Source organism: Chaetomium strumarium (genome assembly GCF_033439665.1).
Source record: "Chaetomium strumarium strain CBS 333.67 chromosome Unknown B0T15scaffold_3, whole genome shotgun sequence".
NCBI classification, from domain to species: domain Eukaryota; kingdom Fungi; phylum Ascomycota; class Sordariomycetes; order Sordariales; family Chaetomiaceae; genus Chaetomium; species Chaetomium strumarium.
The window spans coordinates 2,676,360-2,692,146 of NW_026944431.1; the positions used below are offsets into that span (position 1 = coordinate 2,676,360).

General features: G+C 54.5%; 3 protein-coding genes across 3 annotated transcripts; 1 reads left to right on the forward strand and 2 right to left on the reverse strand.

The window, feature by feature from the left end:
* Positions 1 to 141: 141 nt before the first annotated feature.
* B0T15DRAFT_165610 (permease for cytosine/purines, uracil, thiamine, allantoin-domain-containing protein) lies at positions 142 to 2,488 on the reverse strand. Its single transcript, XM_062862158.1, has 4 exons — positions 1,991 to 2,488; positions 1,613 to 1,922; positions 1,473 to 1,552; positions 142 to 1,418 (listed from the first exon to the last, which is right to left on the reverse strand). The coding sequence occupies exons 1-4, from the start codon at positions 2,075 to 2,077 to the stop codon at positions 228 to 230; spliced, it is 1,668 nt and encodes a 555-aa protein (XP_062722905.1). The 5' UTR covers positions 2,078 to 2,488; the 3' UTR covers positions 142 to 227.
* A 1,716-nt stretch (positions 2,489 to 4,204) lies between these two features.
* On the reverse strand, positions 4,205 to 5,374 carry B0T15DRAFT_529288 (kinase-like domain-containing protein). Its single transcript, XM_062869099.1, has one exon. It carries the CDS (start codon positions 5,079 to 5,081, stop codon positions 4,281 to 4,283), a length of 801 nt encoding a protein of 266 aa, XP_062722906.1. The 5' UTR covers positions 5,082 to 5,374; the 3' UTR covers positions 4,205 to 4,280.
* A 3,439-nt stretch (positions 5,375 to 8,813) lies between these two features.
* Positions 8,814 to 11,690, forward strand: B0T15DRAFT_165674 (OPT oligopeptide transporter protein-domain-containing protein). Its single transcript, XM_062862159.1, has 5 exons — positions 8,814 to 9,230; positions 9,295 to 9,972; positions 10,059 to 10,604; positions 10,680 to 10,857; positions 10,968 to 11,690. Exons 1-5 carry the CDS (start codon positions 8,913 to 8,915, stop codon positions 11,603 to 11,605), a joined length of 2,358 nt encoding a protein of 785 aa, XP_062722907.1. The 5' UTR covers positions 8,814 to 8,912; the 3' UTR covers positions 11,606 to 11,690.
* Positions 11,691 to 15,787: the final 4,097 nt, after the last annotated feature.

The following is a 15,787-nucleotide window of genomic DNA, read 5'->3' on the forward strand; positions in this document are numbered from 1 at the left end:
ATACAGCGGGATGTAGACTCGAAATCATTGTTACGCGCACCATTCGTTCCAGATGAGATTCTAACTTGCAAGGCGCATATCTGGTCCTCACAAGGGAGCAAGGGAGCGCTGAGCTGTTCATGGCTATGCCAAGCGATGGCCGTGGTACATCGCTGCCCGATTCCTATTTCATCAATACGGAAGGTCTCGACAAAGTGTCCTGGTATCATAACAAAAACACATAAACTTTATACCGCCTTCCCAACATCCTTATTATAACTCCCTCCCTCGGCAATGTCATCCCCATCCAAACTCCCGCTCTGGTTGTCATACGCAACCCTAAGATCATCAATCTCATCGCCAACCTCCATCCAGCGATCACTGGTGGCGGGGACCGGGAAGAACTTGCACAACGCCCAATACATGCCCGCGGAGACGGTGAACCCGCAAAAGAAGTTCAGGTTGTAGACGTACGTCGCACCAATCGGCACCGGGGTTCCCACTGCGCCGGCGAAGCCGACCACATTGATGAGAATCCCGCCAATGTAGGCGGCATACGCGCGCCAGTGCACGCCGTAGGTGTAGTAGTACGGCCCGGCCTTCCGCGCATCATACAGCTCCTTCACCTCGAGATAGCCGCGGCGAACAAAGTAGTAGTCCGAGACGATGACGCCGGCGATGGACGAGAGGAACACACTGTACGCGGACAGGTAGGTGGTGAACTGGTTGCTCGACGTGAGGAGGTTATAGGGGCACATGGCGAGGCCGATGGCAGCGCAGATGTACCCGCCGCGGCGGATGCTCAGCCAGCGCGGGAGCAGCGCCGTCATGTCCGTCCCGGCTGAGACCGAGTTGGCGGCAATGTTGGTGCCGAGCTGGGCGAGGGCGAACGCCGCGGCGATCACGAACACGCCGAAGCGCTGCCCCGAGCCTCCCTCATTGACGAAGCGCTCGAGCAAGGCCAGCGGGTCCCAGATGGGATCCTCGTCGTAGATGATGGACGAGGAAGAAGAGACGATGATGCCGATGAAGGAGGTCACGGCGAAGGAGATGGGGATGGTGAAGAGCTGCGACCAGAGAGCATCGCGCGGTTTGACAGCGAAACGGGAAAAGTCGGGATCGTTGACGATAAGGGTCGCGAAATTAGCGATAGAGCTCATGACGCCCTTCACAAACTCCCAGGCAAGCTCGCTGCCATGCTTCCTCGCGGGCTGTCTCACGATCGGACCGACACCGCCGGCGCGGACAACAGCCCAGATGAGAAAGGCGATGCCGGCGCAGGGAACGAAGTACGCTTTGACAGTGAAAAGGTGGCGGATCTTGTGGACGGGAAACCATATCGCAGGGAGCGAGCATAACCAGAAGATAAAAAATGAGGCATAGTCGGCTGTGGACGTGCCAGAGTCTTTGGAGAAGGTGTTGGGGATCGTGTCGCGGTCCTGGTGCGAGGGTCAGGAAAAGGGGCCATCAACAATCTCAGCTGCAATGCTCACCCAGCCCTTCCAGATCGCCCGGATCATGATGTACACACAGTGTCCTCCAATGTACGCCTGCACACCGTACCAGACGCATGCTGTTGCACCGTCAATCAGTTTGGGTGCATTCACTCAGCGTGGTGCAGGCGGGCACATACCCATAGCAGCCCGGTTGAAGACTGGCCATAAGCTGCCCCATATCCCAAAGGACGATCGGCTGGCGACCGGGAAACCGATGTGGTAGGTTGCGCCAATCCGACCCGTCAGGCAGATGAAGCAGCCGGAGATGGCGTAGCCGATCCAGACGCAAAGCCACGACTGCCACCACGATAACCCTCCCACGATCATTGAGGACGATATCATCCAGGTGTTGATGTTAAAAGCGTCCGCAATCCAGAACCCGACAAAGTTCCATGCGCCCCATTGGCGGCGCGCTGGCTCAACCGGCTTCAGATCATGGTTCGTCAACTGAACCGGGGGAGGTAGGTTAGCGGGCCCGAGGGGGGTGACATCATGTACGCCGTAGGATTTCGTACCATTAACTGCGCGTTGGTTAACCCTGGCTCTGCCTCCACGGCCAGCTTGTCGGCAACGCGACGGAAGAAGCTTGGCTCCTCTGCCATGGTGGCGGAGCTGTTGAAGTCGCCGACCGTAACGTTGAACAGGAAAGAGGTGGGAAAGCAGCCCGCGCGACCAAGGTCCCGATCCTTCCAACGCCGGTCCGGAGGGGCTGTTGCCCTGTGAGATGACGCACAGTGAACCCGTATCGATAGCGGGGAGGGCTCGGAATGGCTGTCGCGCTCGAGTGTTCGCGGTGGTACTGGGGACCGTCCGGGTGAAGACTTGACGGGCGTCTAGAACGTCTACAAAGGCATTGGACCCTTCATATAAGGGATCTTGTAGAGAGATAGCTCAGAATTCAGCTGGCTTCCCCCTTTCCAAGACAACGCCATCCAAGGATGTGGTCTCCATCTAGAGTTAACTGTCGTCCGATCTTATTGGAGCCCTTATCAGTTCCCCTCAGTCCCTGCTGCAGCATGGCCGACAATCAGGGCACTTAGGTACCCCACGCCATGCCAGGGCAAGAAGCCCTTGGCATTCGTCAATCCATCTTGTCTTAGGATTTCGCTAGTGGTGTCGTTTGTGGATGTGATGTCCGTGGCAACGCCGTTGCCGCTTCGGTATCCCAAATGTCCTCATCAGGGAACGTCATGCGAGACGATCTGAGCTGGATGCGGCCATTTGCCTTGACCGGGAAAAGTGGGCTTTGGCTGGGGTGGAGCTGATCCAAGTGGTCAATGCGGGGGAACACGCGACGGGCCTTATCTTCAAGTTTTTGCTGTTGCTATCGCGGGGAAGCGCCTATCTCGGCGAACCTGGACCCTGCAGCGCTGATAAGACAAGGATAACATTATCGCCTGAAAGTGTTTACTCGATCTCATCGAGTCAACTCCATGGAGCAGGCGCTCCAGGAGTCCAAATAAGTATTCCCAGGCCTCGTTTGTCCGCTTCTTGGGCCGGGTTTCCCCATTTAACCAACAGGCCAAAAAGCCACAGAAGAGCGGAAAACCACTGTGACGTCGACGGTGGAGTAACCGTTGTAGGCGCCAACGAGGGCGCCCGTGTGGGCGTGCCGATCATCAAAACCATCTGCATGAATGATGCTATTTCCAGGTGCGGCGCAGGAGCGGTAGAACATCCATGGATGCTTAGGTGAGCACGTGAATAGAGATTGGTGCAAAGAGAAATCAAAATGGTTTACCGACAGTGTGGTTGGATTGTACCACACCTTAAACAGTCAATAGCTCCTGCTCGGTTGACCCCCACATGCCTCCTTCACCCAATCTGCTCACACTTTCGCATTCCCTTTTATAGATTCCTGACCAAGATTCAACGACATCCATGTTTTCGGCTGCACCGATAGCATCTTTCCATTTCATGCTGGACCGCCCTGACTGAGAAGCAACCCCGGCGGATGGGATGCTGCCAGTAGGTGCCAGTAGTCCGAGACTTCGAGTTTGTCGAGACTACTTGTAGCAACAGCTCACTGTCTCAATCAAGCAGTTGCATAAGAAAACCGAAAACGCCTTTGATGAGCACATTATCTCACACGAACACAACAGGCAAAGGTACTTGTACCTGGGTAATCTCTCAAGCGGACAACCTATCACCTACGGGATCAAATTATAGATCCCCAAGCACCTATAGGTTATAGGTACTAGTAGGTAGGCAAAAGAATTTACCTTGACCTCGGGGTTGGTCACCACCCTCGACTGCCAGAAGGTCCCCAGTTCATGAACCAAAATCTCGGACGCTCAACTGCTGTCTCGCGAGGTCTCGGATGATATTACTCAACCTCTCCAGACTCAGGGTCCCTCACTCTAGGTACTCTCTGGGACGTTTCAAGCGAACAAGCAGCACACGCTACGGACAGAGCGTTGCTACACGGACCATGATCATGACTGAACATGGATTCGGGCCGGGGGTTCTCATCCTGCACTGGGTGAAATGGTGTAACACGGACAAAGCCTTGCTTGCCGTCTGAGATACTCATTGGCGCGTGACCGACTAGGTAACTTAGCAGATAGGCTAAGCTTTAATACGTTGCCAATCTCCCAATCTTCTAGGTGCTAAGAAGTACTAGTATCAGCTACGAGGCAGCTGAAATACGGTACCTATACACCCAAGAGAACACGCCAATATACCGTACCTACCCAGTGGGTTTAGGAGCCAACTTTGAACTAACGAAGTCTGAAGTGAGCAAAGCAGGATTCTATTCCAATACAGAGTACTATCTGAGTCATCGGTGATAATCCGCCCTTCAGCCTAGATGCGAGCTCCCCCTTTGCAAAGAAGGCTCGTGATAATGTCACGGGCCTCCTGATCATCCACCTTGGCTACGTTGACTGTTTCTTCCTGCCGTTGTCTCTCCTTGAGATCCACGTCATCGCCAGCTATATCTTCATGTGGGATCCTCCCAGTGTACAGCTGCCAAATGCTCAGCCCAAGACCGTACAGGTCATCCTCCATGATAGGCGGCGGTGGGTCACGTCCAAACTGTTGCGCCCTCAGAAGCCGGTTGGGTGACTCGAAGCGTAATGTGGAATTCCCGTCCCAGACATCCCCATCCTCCTCCACGTACCGCCCCTCAGCGAAATCGCAAAGTCGAAGCTTGCCTTGGTTATCGAGAAGCATATTCTCCAGCTTCATATCGCCATGGATGATGCGTTTAGCGTGCAATTTTTGAACGGTCTGAATCATCTGTTGCGTAATCTCCCGCCGTTGCGGCAGCGACAGAGTGTCAGGAACAGGAACCGTCAGGTCCATGATGAAGCCGTAGAAAAATAGCTCGCCGTTTCCCCTCGTGGGCTTACCCAGCACTTTTCCACGGACCGGAATTGCGCAATCCCCAGCCGCCACATGAAGCTGGTATTCCCGATACTCGGCTCTCATCTTGTAGAGGACGGACGGTTGTCCTTTGATCTTGTAGAGCATGCTGTTTATGGTGACCGAAAGTTCAGGTGTCTCGACTTGAATAGCGGAAAAGTCGACGTCGGGTGGGACTGGCGGCCATGGCTCATCCTCGGGCAGGTCCTCGAGTAGGATCCTGCTGGGAGATTGAGACATGGGCGGAGTCGGACTTGTCTAGAAGGAGATCGTGGGCGCGGAAGAACAGACTGATTGCTTAAGCGTCGGGACTCGGGAATTTCAAGACTGCCCTGGAAGCTGGACTTACCTATGTACCTATCAGACTCCAGAGTCACACTCGATGTTAACAGGGTGCAGCGGGGTCGCCTGCAATAGGGGGCCAACTTAGAGCTTCAATAACTATCTTTGTTTGGCGGCTAATTTTAGGTCATGCGGGTTTGGCGCTGTTCAATGTTTGTGTCAGTTTGGGGCCGGACTCCGAAGTCCATAGACTGTGAGAAGGTGCTCCCGTGCCAAGGGTGGCAGACGGAACGATGAGCAGACGCCACACTAATGCACACGACCATGCACCAACCACCAAGTCTCACAGTCTCACTAATAAGAGGTGCAAGCTGATGGGGCACTAGAAGGATAGATTGTGTTGGATTCCCTGGTTTCTCTGTTACATTGAAGTGCGCGTGTGCATTCTGATACTCCAATCACCGTTTTCAAAGGTTGACTATGCGGTTTGTCGGGACAGGGTCGTGTCATGGTGTGACTTGGTCTGCAGGTTCCATTGGGGGCATTGAGTATGACATTTAGAGAACCTAACGGCATGTCAAGAACTGAAACAACAAGTCTCCTTGTTAATTCCACGAAAGTGCGCTTAATGGACGAGGTCTTCATTCATACGCCAAACGCCACCAACGTTCATACCATCCAGCTAAGCACTCAAGGTGCCTCTTAGGCAGAAATACCTTATTGTAATGTAATAACCAACTTCGTCATAGGAGGGAATGAAAAGTGAGCTAGAGTTCTAAAGAGAGAACTTCAAGAAGAGCATCTTAGATGAGACATTTAGATGACTGACTGTGTGACATCTCCACATTCCTTGACACTACCCTACCTGACACCCGAGTGACCTGACCAGCAGGATTCGCACTGAAATCTTCTTCAGACCTCCTCAGCCTCGCACCTCCAACAGCTACATCCTGGAGACCACTCATAAGACCTTGTCTCACATTCCATCTTCCAGAGCCAGATCAAAGGCCCAACTACCAGCCCACGGGCGGCCCCGGAGGCATTGCGATCGAACGGGGCAGCTTCCATTTGTCTTCGGCGGGAACAGAGAGAGACATCTTAGCGACTCCCTTGGCAACTTGAACGGAGCCTGGAGGCCCGGCCACGGCAACTTTGGGCTCGCATGACCCAGCTGTCGAGGCCTTGGCTGATTGAATGCACCCCGTCTTTGGCGGTTTGGCAGGCGTGCAACTGCCAGGAGCTTTGGAAGCAGGTGGCAGGTTGGAAGTAATGACGCGCGGTCCAACTTTCTCCGGCGCACCAGTAGTGGTATTGTGGCCTAGGCCCGAACTAGACATTGTACTGGACCGGAGATGTGCTCTGAGAGGCTTCTCAGGGGGAGTTGTTGAACGGGTGAGGGGGTAGTAAGTGGCGGAAGGGATAATGTAGACGGAAGTGAGGAGGAATTCGAAAGGATGGAAAAGCCTAGGAACTCGCCAGCCGTCAGCCGGTGTTATATCTCTTGGGGCGATGATGGTCTCTGGGATTCAAAACCGTCAATACAACCCTCAATACAACTTCGATGGCTCGGCCAACCGACTGGAAGCCTGAAGATCGTGGCCGTAGCGGCAGGGCAAGAACTTTCTAACTGTCTCAAGTCGCGGTTGAGTTTCACCTTTTTGCTGCTCGTCTGCAGCTTGTCCAGACCAACCGCCCGCTCTCGCTATGCTTTGTTGGTTGGGGTGTTGGGAATACCTCGTCTGCTTAGCCCCCAAGGCTTGGGCCAGATCAAGGATTGGTTCGAGTTGACTGTGGTGTAACGCCTCGTTATTGCATCCGTCGCCACTTTTCGGCTTGGTGTCAAACACCTGGTTGAAGCCAGGCTATGTATGTAACATGTTGGTTTCTCAGGCCGTGGATAAGGCCAGAAACCTCGCCTTCGTCACCGCAGGGGTGGAATGGAAAGGAGTTGCAGACACACGACGCTTTTAGCAGCGATGAATTCTATATTTGGGTTCCCATGTTTTGTTTCTGGCAGAGAACATACTCCATCCTCCCCTTCGATCGACAGTATGGCTCTGGTACCCCCTCCCCAAGGCTCAGTGGCGGCGGAGCGTTGCAACGGCCGCGGTCTGGTACAGCATGGCCACTGTAACCTCAACTCTGGTCCCTTTACCTCATGATCAGGAAGTGAAACTAGCAAGGCTGCAAACAGAGTATTGTGGCAGGGTGTATCGGAAGCCGAGGAAAGAAAATCATACTTAAGGAGTCAAGCCAGGATTGCTTTCTCCATATCCAATACGTCCCGGTCGAGCAAGCTCTCAGAGCTCCTGTCTTTCTGACACTCCGCACATTGTCCAGATTCATTCCTCACAAGTTCCAGTCAGTCCGTCAGCTAAGCTCATTCCCCATTTCCTCTGTTTCAGCCCGAGGAAACATATCGCCATGTGTTCAAGAATCCTTAGCCGCACTACGGAAAGTACAAAGGGAAGTATCTTCAGGAGGGCGAGGGCATTATGATCAACAAGCCCAATCACGTTTTCGCTTCATACTGCATGTGTTGACCAAGGCTCGACGAGTACCACGCCGGCGCGGCGCCAGTGTTCTGCGCCCAACTCTCGGAACACACCAATATGACAACCGGTACTAGGATCGATTGTCCCGTCTGCAAACGCATTAGCCATACTACCTACTGGATCCTCGATTATGTGGTGGCTCCCTAGTGAGGTGCGTGTATCTCGGGGACATCCCTTTTCGCCGTCGTGCTAATATGGTCAGGGTCCAGGATCCGAGGTGCTATCAAAGATTGACGGGGATGGATCGGGGCGACTTAAAGAGAAGGCGGGACTTGTGGTATTAGTATTCGCCCCCGGAGACAGGACGACCCGGTTGGCTAGACGTCGCGGTTACGTCTGTTAGGGAAATGACGTGGTTGCAAAAGATTTAGACTCAGGTGATATCTAAGCTTCTGGGGTTGAGGGTTATGTATGGTCAGGGCAGGGAGGTGGATGAGCAGAATCTTCAGACCAGCAGTTCTATCGATCCTATGGCTGATAGTATGCCCCATGACTCCCGATCTAATTGTTGAACGAAGGATCTTCGCGATCTGTTGCCGGAGCTGGCGCAGAGTGGCGTCACCGTCCCGTTATACCTATCGGGAAGGTGCAACCCGGAGGAAACACCATCTAAGGGTGTAATGCGCTGCCCTCAAATCAGGCTGGAACGGGAATAAAGTGGCGGCATCACCAACAACAGCACGTTCACCGCACTCCCCCGTCCCACGGTCTTCTAAGTGCCACAGTGTTGCTTATTAGTGTGAGACCACCTCCCGACGGGGCATATTCCCTCTTTGAACATCGGAATGTTCAATACCCCCTGACCGCCACGAACTTGTGGCAAACACAAGTTACACAAGTGACAACACGACTCGGGCTTTGAGCCTGCTCTGCGTCTGCACGCACATGCCGCATTGGGAAGGTCGAGTACCATAGACCCGGGCCGCCCCGGTTGTGATGGATCTTGTGGTCCTTATCAGCCAATTTGTGAATCGCGCAATTGGCAAGCTGCGTGGTAACATTAGTCCGGGGTCGGATTGCACCACTCTTCGCCATCGCTGATATTAACGAACTACCTGTTAGGGACGAAGCAACCGAGTGGCTTGGTGTTCTCGAAGAATCATATATTCCGGGTAACTGGCATGGCTGGAACCCAGATCAGATTCCCATCTTCGGGTTGATCCTGTGCCTACTCGTCAGTGTCCACTGTCAACCCGAGCCACTGAGCGCATCCCGAATCAACAGGCATCGCAACATGGCGGTTGCTGATGCACCAACCGCTGTGGTCGAGGTTCCTGACCATAAGGAGCCTCAAGAGACCGGGTCCGCAACCGAGAAGAAGACCGGAGTCCCGGACTCTCCCGAAATCAAGAGTGCTCCTCCGGCCTACGGCGACGGCAGCATCCAGGACAAGGACATCGACAACGAGGACGCCATCATCGTCACCGGCACTGATGCGGCCACTCATCTGCTGCCCCTGAGGGATGATGGCGATCCCGCGTTGACCTTCCGCAGTCTGTTCCTGGCCACTTGCCTTTCGGCGTTTCAGGCCTGCATGTACCAGATCTACACGGTAAGCTAGTCGACAAAAAAGCGCCTCCTCATAGCGTACTACTAGGAGTGCTAAGCATCACCAGTTCAAACCGACCATGATCACTATTCAGGGCACCTTCATCGTCCTCATCGCTTACTTCGCGGGTAACGCATGGGCCAAGGTTCTCCCCCGCGGAGATCGACTGACTGCACGGTGGCGGGAGCGAGGCGGTCAGGGGAAACTTCCCCGCTGGATCTCCGTCATGACCTTCCTCAACCCGGGGCCGTGGGGTCTGAAGGAGCACGCCATCTGTTCGATCACGGCCACGTCGGCGTCCAACGCTGCGGCCAGCGTGCAGGTCTTTGCCGCCCAGGAACTCTTCTATGATTTGCCCATCAGCGCCACCACGGTGATCTTGGCCGTCATCTCCATCGGCCTGTTCGGCTACGGCATCTGCGGCATCATGCGCCCGATTGCCGTCTGGCACGTCGATGCCGTGTACTGGAGCACGCTTCCGACGGTCAAGACGCTCCAGGGCCTGCACTGGCAGGAGGTCAAGAACTCCAAGCCCCTGCGCTGGTTCTGGTACTGCTTTGTCGGCATGTTCTTCTACGAGTTCTTCCCTGCCTACATCTGGCCGTGGCTCAACGCCGTGTCGATCCCGTGTCTGGCCGCCATGCACGCCACCGGCGAGAAGGCTGCCATCCTCACGAACCTGTTTGGTGGCTCTTTGAACAACGAGGGCTTGGGGCTCTTCAGTCTGTCATTTGACTGGCAATACGTAAGGCACAGACTGCACTGTTCTGAAAAATTCTTTATCATCCTCGAGCAAAAGGCGAGTCTGAAGAGAAGCTAACGACGGAATAGATCACTTCGTTCAACACCTCCCTCCCCCTCCCGCTGCAGGCCCACACGGCTCTCGGCTATCTGGTTTGCTACGCCGCAATGCTCGGCATCTACTACACCAATGCATGGGGTGCGAAATCGCAACCGTTCATGTCGACGCGGCTCCGATCCGAGGATGGCAAGGCATATCCGGTCGAGAAGGTCTTTACCGGCGGTGTGCTCGACAAAGAGGCGCTTGCCCGATACGGCCTGCCCCGTCTCAGCGGCAGCTTTGCCTACTCGCTGCTCATGGCGAACGCCGCCATCGGAGCCCTGATCGTCCACTGCGCCCTTTTTTGGGGCAAGGACATCATACGGGCGTACAAGAGCGCCAAGTCCGGCAGACACGACGACCGCCACCACGCCCACATGATAAAACACTACAAGGAGACACCGTGGTGGTGGTACATTGGCCTGCTGGTCATCAGCTTTGTCCTCGGTCTCATTGTCGTCACCACGCAGAACATCACCATGCCGGCGTGGGCGTACGTCGTCTCGCTGCTGCTGGGCATGTTCATCGCACCTTTGGTAATGACATAACCTCTTGCCTCCTCCTCATGTTTTCCCGCCACTTGGCTGTCTGCTGACACTCTACCCTTCTAGAGCACCTTGCTGTACTCACGATACGGCAACGGTATCGCCACGAACAACCTGTCCAAGATGCTGGCAGGCCTCATCCTCCCTGAGCGGCCCATCGGCAACATGTATTTCGCCGCCTGGTCCCACAACGTGATTTCCAACGCAGTCAATCTGTCCAACGACCTGAAGATGGGGGAATATCGTACGTTTATGGCCTCCCTTCCAAAATCATCACCTCTGATTCCCTCTGCTGCCACAGCCTGCGGGCTGCCAGTCTAACTCCGACATGGCTAACCCATACTCCACACTCAGTGAAAATCCCTCCCCGTGTCATGTTCCTCACCCAGGTCTACGGCACCATCCTCGGCGGCTTCATCAACTACGGCGTCATGATTTCCATCGTCGGCAGCAATCGGGACCTGCTTGCCAACACAGATGGCAACAGCTCCTGGAGCGGCGCCACCATGCAGAGCTACAACACCAACGCCACCTCGTGGGCGCTGGCGGGCTACCTGTACAAGACCGGCGGCCGCTACGCAATGGTGCCCATCGGCATGGCCGTCGGCGCCGGGTGTGTGGTCATCCACCGCATCGTAGCCTGGCTCTTCCCGAACTTCAGGGTCAGGTCGTTTACGCTCTACGACATCAACATGCCGCAGTTCTTGCAGTATGCGGGCTATATACCGTATAACGCGAGTCAGACGTGTGTGTTGCTGAGCCAGGTCGTGTCGGGGTTTTTCGTGCAGTTCTATCTGCGGAACCGCCGCCCTAGGATCTTCAGGGACTATTCGTACCTCATTACTGGGGCCTTTGATGGGGCGAGCTTGTTTGCGCTGTTCATCCTCAGCTTTGCCGTCTTTGGTGCTGGAGGGCCGTCCAAGCCGTTTCCCAAGTGGTGGGGGAATAACGTGGATGGGTATTATGACTTGTGTCCGGTGGCCGATTCATAGAAGGGGGAGACGTGGCTGGAGTCGGGTGGAAAGGGGGTGTTGCTGGGGCTTACTGTACTACTACTACTAGTAGCCAGCTCGGATATACTCCACTCCGCATTATGTGGATGTGCTCCCGGAGATTCCCCTTAACGGCATGAATACGAACAAGGACCGACTAGTTTTTAGTAATGGCTAATCAACTTGAGCTCTCCGGGCTCTGCACCAACGGTGACGAAGGGCGTCCTTACACAAGCGCACCCCTCCTCAAGTCACACGCAAACGCTTGTGTTCATGATAGAGTCATAGACTGGTTATTCACCAACCTCATGAACTCCACGACACAAACATACGCCCTACTCATCATAACACCCGCAACAGTCACCAAGCATCCCACTCTAGTTTCTGTCCCTTAATATGACCGATAGCCTCGACCTCCACCGTAGTATAAGCCCATTGCTTCCTTAGAATCCTTACCGTCATTCCCAGCATCGCGGTACGGACATCTCGCAATGTCGCAGCTGCTCTACTGTTATATTAACCTCCATATGCCAATCACCATCGTCACACTCATATTATTGAGCTCGCCCTATCAAGACCACCAGATTATATATTGGCGAAAGAGGGTAAATTCCCTCCGGGCAAGGCTGTGTGTTTTCTTCAATACCTTTGCCTCATGAACCAGAGGGCTGCCACGACTGTATTCGCTCCTCGCGTCCAGCCACGCAACCCGCATGCGCGACGGGAGGTGCTACGGCATAGTGCCACAGGTCTTCCGCTCTATCGTGCCTGAGTTCAGTCTATCAGACGTCCCCAAGGTTTACAAGGAGTTGAACCATACAGCACCTCTCGAAATTTTCCCTGATCTAGAGAAGAAAAGAACTCGAGTGCCTTCGACATGGATTCGGTGAGTCTGTTCATGGATGGCTAAGAACAGGACATCCGGACAGCATGATCCACGAGCGACGCCTCCGGTTCTGCAGATGGCCTTTGCCCTGCACAGGCCGGCTGTGGCTGCCAATCAAGGGACGAAAGTGAGTTCGGATAGAAGCAGAACGGCTGAGCTGTTCAGGTCGCCTTTAATGCTGTTGAAACTCTCCTGGTTTTCCATCGAGAAAAACAACCGACTCGTCCCAGAAAATGCGCGCCTTGTTCACCGACAACTGGCCTTCCCTATTTCTATTTCAACTGCAAATTAGTTTCCATCGTTCCTCGACTCAGGTTCCAAATCCTCAAGTTTACCTCCTTACCTCCACCGCAATCAAATTAATACCTCATCTTCACAAGACCCTCCACCCAAATACCCAATATGGAAGGCAACGCAAACACTTCTTCTCACCTTGAGACACCCGCGCAGGACTGCATCGTAGTCAAGGCCAAGCCCCTTGTCGACCGCCACGAAGAGTACCACAGCGATGGGGACAGCGAGGGCGTGTCCGTGGATCTTGGATCATCCCCTTCATCTGAGGCGGTAAGTCGCCCCTGACTTTCCCGTCCCATAGCACACCGACCCGTTGGTAACAACCTCTTCTCTAACTAAAACCTCGGCTTTCAGGTCGCCGCTACCACCTCGGAATGCCACAGCTGCAGGCACCTTCAGGGAGAACTCACTCGGAAAGACGACCTAATGAAAAGAGCGGCAGACGAAATCCTCTCTCTGAGGGCCCAGCGGAATGCAGCACGGGCCGAGAACGGCCAGCTCGTCTACCAGAACAACCAGCTGCGGCAGGCAGGCCTAAGGCTTGCCGCCGAAGCTGCCGCCGTCGCCGAGGAGAGGCTTCGGCTCGTTGCTCAGCTCGCTGAGCAGACGCTCCGGGTGTCTGAGCTGGAGCGTGGTCGCGACGAGACCAGGAAGAGGGCCGAGAACCTGGAGAAGACGCTCGTGCTCTTGGGAGAGGAGGTCAGCTATGTGGCTGATAAGGTCAAGGACGTCGTGCGTGGACTCTGAGAGTCGGGGCCTTCTTGGGTTGTGACTTGTGAGAGAGGGGGTTTATTTAGGGCTTCCCTCCCTGTAGATCACTTTCCAGCCAGCCAGCTGTGGCTGAGCGTTGAGCCTTTCCTTCACTCTATTCTACTACGGGCTTTGATTTCTTTGCGCGGTCAAGGTGTGTCGGTACTCTTTCTAGGCGGGTAAAATAAGGGTAGGGTCTGCATTATCTGATTCTTAGTCGTCGTTGACACAGAATAATAGTTACCTACAAGGTATACATTACCCGTCTAGGCATCCCCCACATTGCGCCCTGAACCACATGACGAGGGAAATCAACTAGGTAATTCTGTCTCGTTGCTCAGCTTCTACTACCTCCCATACCGACCCCACGACGTTCTCGAAGAGCTAAGGTAGGTACGAAGCTTGCAGAAGACGACAAACCGAAGCGCTGAAGATACGAGTACTTTCCGTGACTCTGAAGCGGCTACACTACGTACATCACGCCTCAAGAAGGGTTGTTTAGGTTCGGTTGGATGTCACACCCGACAGAAGCAGAACGAGAAGCGTGGATGGCCAGGCCCCACTCGTACTTTGTACACCGGTGGCAGATGGAAGGTCGTCGTCCTCAGGCTAGGCTAGACCGTCTTGTTTGGGCCAGGCACGATTCACTCCGTATTTCGAGCACAAAACTGTCATACATTGGCTCTGGGTGGCCATATTCTCCAATGGTCCGGCATTCAGCCCTGGGATCCAAATCGGTCTTGCCGAGTTGAAGAACCCGGATATCACAAATGAAGACATGAAGTAGACAGCGCCGACGCTCGTTCGGGCGGTAGCAAGGCTCGTCAAAGACAAGATGAAAGCTGGCAGGCTAGAGGCGCTCGGTGGCGAGGCTGCGATTAAGGGCTTCTTCGACTGTGTATGGGTAAGAACAGGATAAGAATTCGAGAGACCGATGCTAACCATCGTTAGGAGACAGAGAAGATGGATAGTCGTTTATAACGGAACGACGGTGCCAGACCTAGCGCTCCAAAGCGACGGCGCCCCAAGGCTGGGAGGTAGAAGCGACTTGGCCGCTACACGGATGGGCGGGCGGAATGATCGACTCTGCATCTCTGTAGGCTTGTTTCTAGTCACCCATCGACGTACGGACTGTCCAGCATCCCGCAACGCTATCTATCAGCTACTACTACTTTACTAGCTAGCCTCTCTAAGGATTTCCCTTATTCGGGTATACAATCCGCTGTCCTCATTCTCCCACCTTCTCCCTTTTGGAAACATGACTTTCCGCAACCTGTTGACCCAGGATACCATCGGTTCGTAATACGGCGTGAGTCCAAGGCTAACCGGTCAACTTGGCTCATCCCCATCAAGCCGAGAGACACTGAGCCACCTGCATGGAGGGGAGCGTTGACTGGAGGGGGCGGGCCCGGGGGGTGATGTTTGGAAGGGGCGTGGAGAATACAATTCTCGGTGTGCCGGGTGCCCTCGGGTATTACCCGTGTCCGAACCCTGGTACTTCCGGTACCTTGAAGAAACCCGATGTGTCTGCGGATCAACTCTGTTGCGCTTGTCACTTGCGGTCCCAGACTCGCCCTTGCTCTCAACTCTCCGGAGGGCATGGGTACTCTGTCCGTCACATATGGGACACATTGCGCAAGAAGGCCGGCGACGACGGGGACATGCCCGGATATTTATAACTGTTGGCTCTGATTTCTGTGCATGCGTTCAAGAAGGAAGCTGTCGACGGGGCAATATACGAAGTTCACGCTGGTGGATGGAAAGATGCAACAAACATTTTTGTGCGACCTGTAGCATGCGGCTTCATGACAATAGGTCTAGACCATGCCGACCCCCTTCGGGAATACCATTCAAAGCATCACATGGCACAAGAGCGCCATCATGAAGCGCGGGCAGCCGGCATACTGACTCCTGTTGCTCATCATAGTCTATAGACCTCAAGAGAGATATCGCTCTCGACACTTCCATCAGGTTGTCATCATCTCGACGCGCTTTTCTGCCATTCGGGCTCATAGAAAATCTCGCCCCCAGTCCGCGTCAGAGAGGGCCTCATTGACGGTTATACGAAGCCCGGTGTTGGTGGTCCTATAACCTAGGTCGAGCCCTGGGAACCGTAGCATCTTTCTGATTAGAGATCCAACTAAGCCCGCGTCAGTCACCGCACCGCCTCTTTGATTTCAAGTTGAGAGTTATATGGTACTCGCGACATATATAGCCTTCCTTCGGTGACGCGAGGGCGTGTCGGTGGTCAG